Here is a 12246-nt window from a genome sequence, read left to right as displayed (position 1 = left end):
TTTTTTTTTTTTTTTTTTTCCCATTTATTTATTTTATTGCATTTTACATTTTGGGGTACATGTGAAGAACATGCAAAATTGTTGCATAGGAACACACGTGGCAGTGTGATTTGCTGCCTTCCTCCCCATCACCTACATCTGGCATTTCTCCCCTTGCTATCTCTCCCCAGCTTCCCACCCCCCACCCTCCCTCCCCTATTTCCCCCCAACTGACCCCAGTGTGTAGTGCTCCCCTCCCTGTGTCCATGTGTTCTCATTGTTCAACACCCGCCTATGAGTGAGAACATGCGGTGTTTGATCTTCTGCTCTTCTGTCAGTTTGCTGAGAATGATGGGCTGATATCCGTAATTTACAAAGAACTAAAGCAGATTTACAAGAAAAAAACTAACAAGCCCATTCAAAAGTGGGCAAAGGATATGAACAGACACTTCTCAAAAGAAGACATACGTGAGGCCAACAAATATATGAAAAAATGCTCATCATCACTGGTCATCAGAGAAATGCAAATCAAAACTACACTGAGATACTATCTCACGCCGGTTAGAATGGCGATCATTAAAAAATCTGGAGACAACAGATGCTGGAGAGGATGTGGAGAAATAGGAACACTTTTGCACTGTTGGTGGGAGTGTAAATTAGTGCAACCATTGTGGAAGACAGTGTGGCGATTCCTCAAGGACCTAGAAATAGAGTTTTCTTATCTCTAACTAAGGGGATTGGACTTGATGTCTGGAGGTCATTTCCTGTTTTGCCTCACTTATTTAGAAAACCCTCTGTATTAGTCAGAGCTCTCCAGAGAAGCAGAACTGATAGGGCCCACATGCACATACATACAGAGAGAGATTGGTGGATTGATTTATAAAATTGTCTCACACAATTGTGGAGGTGAGGTCAGTCCACAGTCTGTGGGGCAGCTGGCAGGCTACAGAGACCCTGGGAAGAGCTGATATGCAGCTTGAGTCTGAGGAGGACAGTCTTGAGGCAGAATCCCCTTTTCTTGGTAGGTCTTTTTTCTCTTAAATGCCTTCAACTGATTGGATGATGCCCACTGACATTATGTAGGACTTTAAAGTCTGCAGATTTAAATGCTAATCTCAACTGAAACATACTTTCCCATTGATATCCAGACATGTTTGACCAAATATCTGGGGACTGTGGCCTAGCCAAGCCAACACATAAAAATAACCATCACATGGTCTTTTTTTTTTCTTTTGAGATGGAGTCTTGCTCTGTCACCCAGGCTGGAGTGCAGTGGCACAGTCTTGGCTCACCACAGCCTCTAATTCCTGGGTTCAAGCAATTCTCCTAATTCAGCCTACCCAGTATTTGGGATTACAGGCATGAACCACAAAGTCTGGCTAATTTTGTATTTTTAGTAGAGACGAGGTTTCACCAAGTTGGCCAGGCTGGGTCTCGAACTCCTGAAATCAAGTGATCCACTGGCTTTGGCATCCCAAAGTGCTAGGATTACAGGTATAAGCCACTGCATCCGGCCTATCACACACTCTTTAATCCTCATCTCTTCTTTTGGGTTCTCCATATGTGACTTTGTCCTCATTTCCCCCTTATAATTGAAGCCGTTTGTATATAGATTTCTTTCCCTTCCTAAACTCTCAATTTATAAAGGCAGACATAATGCCTCATTCATCTTTATATTATGCATAGATTGCAGGTGCTCAGAAAATGTCTAAGTGAAGTCAACTTCTAGCTTCATTATGTCTATGAGACTTGGCAAATGCCTAACAGCTGAGCATTGTTTTAGTGGGAAGTGATGACTGTCATTCTCTGCTGAATTATGTCACTCATCAGAGTGTGCCATGGAAGGGATCCTGCAGACAATTTTCAAAGAATTGTGGTCCAATATGCGGTAGGGCAGAAATCCTTAAGATTTTTAAAATTTATTTTCCACTAAAATGCAACTCACTTTTGTCTAAGGTTTGAAATTCCTGTTTGTGTCGACAGATGTATGCATGCAGTAAGATAAAATGACCGGCTGGGAATTTTACATTTTCTACTGGCTAACTTTGGCAAGGTGCTGTGTCCCGATAAAGGATGCCTCTTTGACTTGGGCAGGAAACCTTAATTTCCCCTCATGTGCATAGTTTCTGGTGGGAAGGTGGGCCTAGAGTTCAGCAGTAGTGATTTTCAGTAAAGGAGAAACAAATGTCCAGGCGTAACTGGTAAGAAAGCATTGGTGTTAGTGTGGTGAACTCCTTCATGGTGGCGTTGAAGTCACTGTTGGAGGTTTAGTTTAGTTTAGTTTTTGTTTTTTCTTCCTTTAGGTCTTTGTCTGTGTTTTTTCAACCTGAATGGTTCCTGTGACCCATTTTGTCCCCTAATTCATCGGAATTACCTGACATTCTGATTAAAACTAAATTATTACACCTTGGAGATTCTGCTTCACCAGGTATTGGCTGGAGCCCAGTATCTTTCTGAAAATATGCTGTCTTTGGGACCCATTGCCTGAGTTGTGTGATGAAAAAGCACACTAGGTCAAAATATGTGTAGCAAATATGAAAGAAATCAGGATCACTTAAGACTAAAATCAGTTGAGAGGAAGAACCCAGATACCTGTCTTGGTCTATGCTAGGCTTTTGGGGGTTAAGTTTGGAATTGATTCATTTGCTTAGTCATTGACTCCACAATGTAATTGAACACCTAGCTTAAGCTGGCACTGTGATAGATGCTTAGATACAATGATAAGCCAACACACAGAAGTCCTTCCTGCTTGGAATTTCCTCCTGGGAATCAAGTGGGGTTAATAAGTAACCACATAATTAAAATCCATGCTCATGTGTCATTGTCTTTGGAAGGCAATGTCCGAGGTACCCCATGAGGTGGTTTGGTAGAGCTGCCAGCGCCATTGTGGAGGTGCCGTGCTTCCTGTGAAGGCTCAAGAAAGAGCCTTCAGCATTGCGTGTGTGGTAGTGGAGAGAGATGGGGAAGGGCTCTAGAAGGGAGGGGGCTTGGGGCAGCCAGGAGGCTGATGCCCTACATTTCCGTGGCAGATCACCCATGGAAAATGTGAGAAAAGCTCTTAATGTTCAAGAAAATCCACATATTTTCAGTTCACCCTGGCTGCAGCCTGGAGAATGCACTGGGGTCCCAGAGTAGAGGCAGGGAGATATGTCAGTAGGCTGATGGAGCAAACAGTCCAGGAAGATGATGATTTGATTCAGACTCAGGCCAAGTAGAGAGCCTTGGATAGATTTGAATGGCATTGGGAACATGTCTTGATTTGGGTGTGGGGCAAGGGGAGGGATAAGGATCAGGGGCTACTTTCGTTCTAGAAAATCACCTGGGTTTACTGAAATATGGAATACTAAAAGAAGACGAGATTTGGGGATGAATTTGGCTTTGAAGTCTGGAATGCTTTAGAACTGTACAGATGTTTGCTACAAGACCCACTGATGGGGTCTGCCTGGTTCTGCCTCCTTTCCTATTTCTCTAAAAATGGAGGTTGTAAATGATGAGTGCAATGAATAGATCCAACGTTCACTTTCTTCGTTGTTTCTCATGTGGATATGTTAATGAACAATGGGAATGTGAAAATGGCATCAGGAGAGGAGGAACAGGTCTGCCCGGCATACTGACCAGGTGACCAGAACTAAGTGAGCCTTGACCGTGGATACACTAGAGCTTGGCAGACACATAGAGTTTAGAAACATTGTGTTGTTAAATTTCTTTTTTAAAATATATATTTATATTTTTTATTTTACTTTAAGTTTTAGGATACATGCACAGAACATGCAGATCTGTTACATAGATATACATGTGCCATGGTGGCTTACTATACCTATTAACCCATCATCTAGGTTTTAAGCCCGACATGCATTGCGTATTTGTCCCAAAGATCTCCCTCCCTTTGCCGCTTACCCTCTGACAGGCCCCCATGTGTGATGTTCCCCTCCCTGTGTCCATGTATTCTTATTGTTCAACTCCCACTTATGAGTGAGAACATGCAGTGTTCGGTTTTCTGTTCCTGTGTTAGTTTGCTGAGAGTGATGGTTTCCAGCTTCATTCATGTCCCTGCAAAGACTATGAACTCCTTCTTTTTTATGGCTGCATAGTATTCCATGGTGTACATGTGCCACACTTTCTTTATCCAGTCTATGATTGATGGGCATTTTGGTTGGTTGCAAGTCTTTGCTATTGTGAATAGTGCTGCAACAAACATATGTGTGCATGTGTCTTTATAGTAGAATGATTTATAATCGTTTGGGTGTATACCCAGTAATGGGATTGCTGGATCAAATAGTATTTTTGGTTCTAGATCCTTGAGGAATCACCACACTGTCTTCCACAATGGTTGAACTAATTTACACTCCTACCAATAGTGTAAAAGTGTTCCTATTTCTCCACATCCTCTCCAGCATCTGTTATTTCCTGGCTTTTTAATGATTGCCATTCCAACTGGCATGAGATGGTATCTCATTGTGGTTTTGATTTGCATTTCTCTAATGATCAGTGATGATGAGCTTTTTTTCATGTTTGTTGGCTGCATAAATGTCTTCTTTTGAGAAGTGTCTGCTCATGTCCTTTGCCCACTTTTTGATGGGGTTGTTTGGTTTTTTTCTCGTAAATTCGTTTAAGTTTCTTGTAGATTCTGGATATTAGTCCTTGGTCAGATGGACAGATTGCAAAAATGTTCTCACATTCTGTAGGTTGCCTGTTCACTCTGAAGATAGTTTCTTTTGCTGTGCAGAAGCTCTTTAGTTTAATTAGATCCCATTTGTCAATGTTGGCTTTTGTTGCCATTGCTTTTGGTGTTTTAGTCATGAAGTATTTGCCCATGCCTGTGTTTTGAATGGTACTGCCTAGGTTTTCTTCTAGGGTTTTTATGGTTTTAGGTTTTACATTTAAGTCTTTAATCCATTGTCTTTCTTACTCATAATTTTCAGTTTTCCTTTTTTCCATGTACAGAAAATGAAACATTTATTGTGAAGCTTTTAGGTCCAAGAAACTCTGTCTGTTTTTGTTTTATTAAGGAAAGGGCTGATGATCTTGGCATAGAGCAAGTCCAATAGGATTTTAAGAGATCTTATCTTAACAGGAAAGCACTGGAAGTCTTCAATGACTTCCACGTCCAGTAAAACGTGTCTCTGAGGTTATATTGTTCACAAAGCTGCTTCAGTTTTTCCCAACCATCCGCCCTGAATTTGATCTCTTTGACTGAGTTCTGCCGTCAGATACATCCCCTAGTGACCTGTTCTGGGGATGCACTTCATTGCTGTTTTGGCAATGTCATTTCAGGTTTTTCATCCTCCTGAGTGACGAGAGGAGGTCCAGCCAGCCCTTCCAGCACCTTTGCAAGCCATTCATGTGTTGAATGGAGTCTCATTTAACCACTGAACAATTATCATGTCTTTCTCTACTCAGATCCATTTATTCACCAGTGCTCCATAGAGGTACTGTGTGCATAGTTTTTGGTTTTGAAGGTGGGGAACTTCTGTTCTAACATGCACATACAGAATAATAAATTTGATGTCTTGGTCACACACTTCAGCTAAAATCAGAATTTTATTCTGTCCAGACAAGATTAATAAGATGTATAACCTCTTGCTTGTTGCTGTGCTAACTGACATAGCTGATGGTTTGAATAATTTAAGCCAATCCTACAGTCTGATACACCTGTAGCATGTATCTGTGAAGAGCTGACCCCGGGTGCAGGATAGTGTTCATGCAGATGAGTGTGTCTGTAAGTGCAGTGTGGGGGACACATCTCTGTCCTGTGCATAACTCAGTTTCAGTATCAGCTGCTGCCACCTTGAGCTGGTTCCCAGCAGGATTAGTCTTTGAGATGGGCCCCGAAGGACAGGGTGGGATGAATACTCAGGGAATCAAGGCAGAGGCTACTTTGGGAGTGTGAATGTCATACTGCTGGGTCGTGGAAGAGTTTGAAGCATGGTGTCAATTATGAGAGGTATTTTAAGAAGATCTTTAGAGAGTGGTGTTTGGGATCGGTTTGGTTGTGTTGGGGATGCTGGAGAAGGGACGAGTGAAAAAGTTGTATCAGTATCACAGATGATTAGCAGTCAGTAAACTTGTGAAATTGGTCATTTCTTTTTGTTTTATTTTGTTTTGCGATAGGGTCTTGCTCTGTTGCCCAGGATGGGGTGCAGTGGTGCGATCTTAGCTCACTGCAACCACCGCCTCCTGGGTTCAAGCGATTCTCATACCTCAGCCTCCCATGTTGCTAGAACTACAGGCGTGTGCCATCAAGCCCAGTTAAGTTTTGGATTTTTTGTGACCTGCCCACCTCAGCCTCCCAAAGTGCTGGGATTTTAGGCGTGAGCCATCACGCCTGGCCTAGTTGGATCATTTCTTGAGGTGTGGTGACTTGTGGCAGATTAGGCCCAGGTCGTTATCTGGTTAACCATGGAATAGGTGGTGTGGAGGGAGGAAGCAGAGATGCTGTGGTTAAGCCTGCAGCAGAATCTTCAGGCCAGCATTTGTCTGTGCCCTCTCTGCTGTGCCAGACATGGGCTTCTACAGGGAGAACTAGCAGTATCCGATCCTTAGTAGGCTCTCAGTACGGCTGGTGGGTGGATAGCAAGGGAGCGGATGAACAGACAGCATCTTCTGCTTGCAGGATCTTTGAGGGAAACACTGACTTTTTTTCTTTTCCTATATAGAAGAAAGGAATGTATTTTTCTTTTCCTGCATAGAAGAAAATTTTCGTTTTCAGTTTTTGTTCTTTTGAAGTGTAACATTGCAGTCAAATGTGTAGCCCTGTGAAGTGACAGATAAAAATTTTAAGGACTCAAAGGATGTTGACAATTTTCTAAGTAGTAGATGACTTATTTAAGTGTTTTTTCTCTGTCTAAAACATGTTCCATGATCATTTCAGTTGCTTCAGAGTTGCCAGTGGTTTGCAAAACATCCACGTAAAAGCCATTCACACACGGTGGTTTATTTCCTCATGCAAAATCCTCGTAAGTTTCCATGTGAGTTTGCGAGGGCTGCTGGAACAAAGTACCACAAACGCAGTGGCTGAAAACAACGGAAATTGAGTCTCTCTCTTCTTTTCTTAGAGAGATACTGATCATGTTAGGTTTAGGGCCCTCCCTATTCCAATATAACTGCATTTTAATTAATCACATCTGTAACAGTTCCATTTCCAAATAAAGTCACCTTTGAGGTACTGAGATTATGACTTTATCTTTTTGGGGGATATCTTAGTCTGTGATGAATACACATAAATTACACATTGGGTACTTTATTAAAAACAGAAATTCCCACAGCTCTGGAGGCTGAGAAGTCCAAGATCAAGGCACCGGCAGGTTCGGTTTTCTGGTGACCTGCTCTCTGCTTGTAAGATGGTGCCTTGATGCTGCATATTCCAGACGGAAGGAATGCTGTGTCCTTATAGGGCAGAAGGCGGAAGGGCTAGAGGGCTGCCTACTGCCTGCAGCCTCCTTTACAGAGTCCTTAACGCCATGTGGGAGGAGCCCTCATGGCCTAAATACCTCTTACTGCCACCACAGTGGCCACTAAGTTTCAGCATGTGGATTTTGGAGGGGAAGCTCCAAAGTCATCCAGGCAGCTTCCAAGGCCTGGACATTGGGGTATAGGAAGTTTCCTGGACATTGTCACTTTCCACTGGGCTGAACTTAAGTCACATGGCTACATCTGGCTGTGCTGGGGGCTGGGAAGAGTGCTCCTTATTCCAGGCTGCTATGCATCGGCTAAAAATTGGGAGTTTTGTTAACTACAGAAAACTGAGAGCAGATTTTGAGGAGAGCTGACCATTTTGCCACATCTACAAAATTTTGGATGAGGTAGGGGTGATGTAGGTGGTTTATTCCATTTCTAAACCACTGTAGCTTCTCTCATTGAATTATACCTACCATTTGAGGGGCAAAAGGAGTTTTCCCATATATTGTTGTGTTAGGTTTGTTATGGTTAGCAGCACTTTGTTTTATTCAGTTGCCTTGTATAGTTGCTAACTAGTGTGGAAACAGCAGGAAGTGAAAGGTTGGGCCATTCCTGCTGTCAAGGAGGGGATATTGACTAAGGAAAAATGTAAGTATAGGCCGAGCATGGTGCCTCACACCTCAGCACTTTGGGAGGCCGAGGTGGGCAGATTGCTCGAGGCCAGGAGTTGGATGGAGACCAGCCTGACCAACATGGTGAAACCCCATCTCTACTAAAAATACAAAAAATTAGCCGGGCATGGTGGCAGGTGCCTGTATTCCCAGTTACCGGGGAGGTTGAGGCAGGAGAATCACTTGAACCCGGGAGGCAGAGGTTACAGTGAGCCGAGATTGTGCTACTGCACTCCAGCCTGGAAGACAGAGTGAGGCTCCGTCTCAAAAAAAAAAAAAAAAAAGTGATTGTGAAAAGAAGCTTATAAAATATGTTTTAAGAGATAGAAATGTCATGAGGGCTTTTCTATTTTCATTTTTAGTTTTTAGAACAGGGACTTAAGTGACAGTGAATAAGTTATATGTCAATTTGACACGCATGAGGGAGGAGAAAGGCCAGTTGAATCTAAGTGACCAGCCTGAGTGAGGGCTGCTTTCACAGGCTCTGCCCTGTGTTTCCTGCCTACCCTTCTGGGCTAACTCACTTCCTGAAAGTTGGGAATGGCCTCGACTTTCGTGTTGCCAGCATCTAGCACGGGGCTTGGCACATGATGAGGATTCATGAAACATTCATCAGATCACTTCCAAGCAACTCCCATGTTCACCATTAGTATCACAAAAGTCCAGCAGTGGAAATGTGCAATCTCTAAATGTGCTCAACCTCGAAGCAGTATTCTCTGTTTATTTAGGAACCAGTATACTTGTTGAAAAAAAAAGACACAGACAGTGCCTAAAATTACAAAGATAGTTCATGGCCACAAACTCTTTATATGTTTATTAAATAAATAGCATATGCTGATGTGAACCGATACTTTAAATACGCTTGGTAAAATGATCTATCTGTATAAAGTTTTGTGTTGCAAATTCCATAGAAGCGATGACTTTTGTTTCTGTAATTTAAACAGTCTGTGTTTTTCTTACTTTCTCTAGAACTTTTTGCTACTTGATGAGATATCACAGCGCAACCGTCAGCTGCCGTCAGATGGTAAAAACGTGGTGCATGTGCAGGATTTTACTGCTTTTTGGGATAAGGTAACATATCCTTAACTGCAAGGTCATGTCTGCTAATACATAATGAGTGACGTTGGTTTAATAGAGCATTTTGAGATGTTACACATGGTATAAAAGTATGGCTTGCTCATTTACTAAAAGTATGTTACAAAGATTCTCAAAATTAGGAGTAAGTTTTGCAATAAATAGAAAGTAGGTATGAAATCAGACTTAGGGATTTGACAATTTGTATTTTATCTCATTTTCTTTCTTTTCATTGAGATGGAGTCTTGCTCTGCTGCTCAGGCTGGAGTACAGTGGCGTGATCTTGGCTCACTGCAACCTCCGCCTCCCAGGTTCAAGCAATTCTCCTGCCTTAGTCTCCCAAGTAGCTGGGATTACAGGCGCCTGCCACCACACCTGGGTAATTTTTGTATTTTTAGTAGGGACGGGGTTTCACCATGTTGGCCAGGCTGGTCTTGAACTCCTGACCTCGGGCAATCCGCCCACCTCCGCCTCCCAAAGTGCTGGGATTATAGGCCTGAGCCACCATGCCCAGCTGTATTTTATCTCATTTTCAAAAAAAACCCATTGAAAACATTACCTCATTCTAACCTAAATGTCACTAAGTTTAGGCATTGGCAGTATGGATTTTATAGGATTAGACAGACTGAGGTGCAGCATGGAGTGGGTTAACTGCTGAGTATGTTGTAAATTATTACAGAGACTTTGGGGTATCAGTGCACATTTTCACCTTACTGTTTTCAGGTCATCTTATTACATATTGAAAAAGCCCATGACTTGGATTTTGCCACAGGGTTGGGGTGGCAAATACCACCCTATTCTAAGCATCTGGGTGGTAAAGCTGCTTTGGTGGCAGCCTAAGGCAGAGGGCAAGCTGCAGGCCGTCCGAGCAAGCTCCATGGATTCCTGACTGAAGAGTTTCACCATGTGGCAAGCAGACAGGTAGTTCAGGCAAGGCCACAGGGATTTTCAACACTTGGTTTACTTGTGACATTTAGGCAAATAGAAACAGCAGCAGGGACCACCCACAAGAAGTACTAAGGCTGGTGCATCTCCTGCTATCCACAACTCCAGTGCCCTCCTCATGCTTCCAAGGAAGCAGCGGGCTCCCTGCCCAGTGCTCATAGAAGCCACCGCTGTGGCTGCGGCTTTTCAGGAAAAGAAAGGCTGTATTGTAAGTCACCTGGCAATGAGACAGGAGGCAGTGCTCAAATTTGTCTTCCCTCGCTGGGGGATGGGGCAGGTTTTATAGGCAGAGGATAATGAGGCATGGTCCGCTTGGATCTTGCAGTGAAGTGATGCCAGCACTGGATCTGATCAGATCCTGGATCATGCCATGAGGCATCCGCCTGTGAACTCGCTCCTCCTCCTTTGGTCCAGCACTCCGGTTCTGCCCATGGTTGCGTATTCGGCTCATCTGGGAATGCTCAGATGATATACCTTGCAACCTGGGATCCATGGCAACTGAGAAAGTTTACTATGTTATTGGGCTGGTTCTGTGGTTATGCTCACCTAAGTCCATGGTCCTCTGTGAATCCACTTGTTTCAGTCTGTGTTAGACTGGAAAACAGAACAGCATGGGAGAGGGAATGTTGTGCAGGGAATTCATTACATAGGTGTTGAAAGAACCAACACAGAGGGAGAGCAGCAGTGGAGGAGGCCACCCCAAGATCAGCCATGGCAGGAAGCTACACGCTGGGGCCAGAGATGATGCCTGCCAGGAGCGAAGCCCAGGGACCCAGCTGTGAGCAAGAATTGGGACCAGAGGGCCCGGGGCTCTTCCAAGGGCGCAGGGACTGCTCAGGCTGCTTCAAGCAGGTGGGCGGTGCTGGTGGTGAGCAGATCCTCTCCTCTCGGGTGCTCTTTGAGGCTGACCTTTGTGACTGAGTTATAGTGTAGTTTGCTGGAGCCAAGAGCCAACAGGTGGTTGAGCAGCACTCCCGCCCAGCCCTGTCGCCTCTGCCTTCTCCTGTGGTACCAATGTCAACACTCTAGACTCCAGACTTTCTTTCTCCACATGCCCTTGGCTCTAAGTATCACCCTCCCTGTTTCATGTGTGCCTAATTCTGATGTAATTTCTGCCATCTCTAGCAACAAAACAATGTGTTCCCAAATACATAGAACACCATTGCATCTTGTGCACATGGAAACTCACACAAGGTCCATCACCTGACCTGACAGTTTATCCTTACCTGCTGCCATTTCCACCCTAATACACTTCATTCATTCATTCCTTCACTTTGGAGACAGTGTCTCACTCTGTTGCCCAGACTGGAGTGCAGTAGTGTGATCTGGGCTCACTGCAACCTCCACCTCCCAGGTTCAAGCAATTCTCTTGCCTCAACCACCCAAGTACCTGGGATTACAGGCATGCTCCACCACGCCTGGCTAATTTTTGTATTTTTAGGAGAGGCAGGGTTTCTGCCATGTTGGCCAGGATAGTTTTGAATTTCTGGCCTCAAGTGATCTGCCCACCTTGACCTCCCAAAGTCCTGGGATTACAGGCATGAGCCACCGCGCCCAGATCTAATACGCTTTAAGCATTGACAGAAAGCTCTATGAACATCCCATTAGAAAAAAGCACTGGGGGTGAATGCTGTTGAATTAGAGGCAGGCACTGAGGTAGCCACCACACACTGTGTAGGTCCCATTTGCAAATTTCTTTTGTACCAAACTCTGCAACATTGTAAAATGGGCCGTTTGGTTGTTTTTCGTTTCTTAGACAACGTTGACAGCTGCATTGTAAACAGCACACTCCATCCTGTTTTCTGGGCCTTGTCTTGGGATGATTACACCCCATGCTGCCAGGGATTATTAGGGGGGTCATGTGGGTGAAGGCGCTTGGGTGGGAGGAGGGGCACAGACACTGGTGCTTTTGGGGAGACGCTGCAGAGGAAAGAGGGTGTGCTGGGCTGGGATTTAGGAGAAAGACAGAGACCCCAGCAGCAGCCCTGCTGGACAGACCAGCGGATATTGGAGGGAGGGTCTTCCCACCAGCCTAGGTCTCATTTATAAAACAAATGGGCTTGGGCTGAGTCTCTAAGCTATGAAGTCTGTGGCCCTGTAGGAGCCTGTGACCCTCCGTGGGGCAGGGATTTGTTTCTGCTTTCTTCACGGCTCTGTCCCAGGGTTCAGCGTAGGGTCC

At 44.3% G+C, this 12246-nt stretch overlaps 1 protein-coding gene across 6 annotated transcripts in view; it reads left to right on the top strand.

Moving 5' to 3' along the window:
- ABCC4 (ATP binding cassette subfamily C member 4) overlaps window positions 1-12246 on the top strand; it is a 280796-nt gene that overhangs the window by 99959 nt on the left and 168591 nt on the right. For all 6 annotated transcript variants that reach the window (XM_032277487.1, XM_032277483.1, XM_032277486.1 and 3 more), the window contains one exon: window positions 9018-9119. In XM_032277487.1, the coding sequence (XP_032133378.1) occupies window positions 9018-9119 (102 nt within the window). The remainder of the gene's footprint in view (window positions 1-9017; window positions 9120-12246) is intronic.

Source organism: Sapajus apella, unplaced genomic scaffold (assembly GCF_009761245.1).
Source record: "Sapajus apella isolate SASKATOON/1434 unplaced genomic scaffold, GSC_monkey_1.0 scaffold9, whole genome shotgun sequence".
NCBI lineage: Eukaryota > Metazoa > Chordata > Mammalia > Primates > Cebidae > Sapajus > Sapajus apella.
Note: the sequence above shows the minus strand (reverse complement) of the source record. Positions and strands in the feature narration are given on the sequence as shown.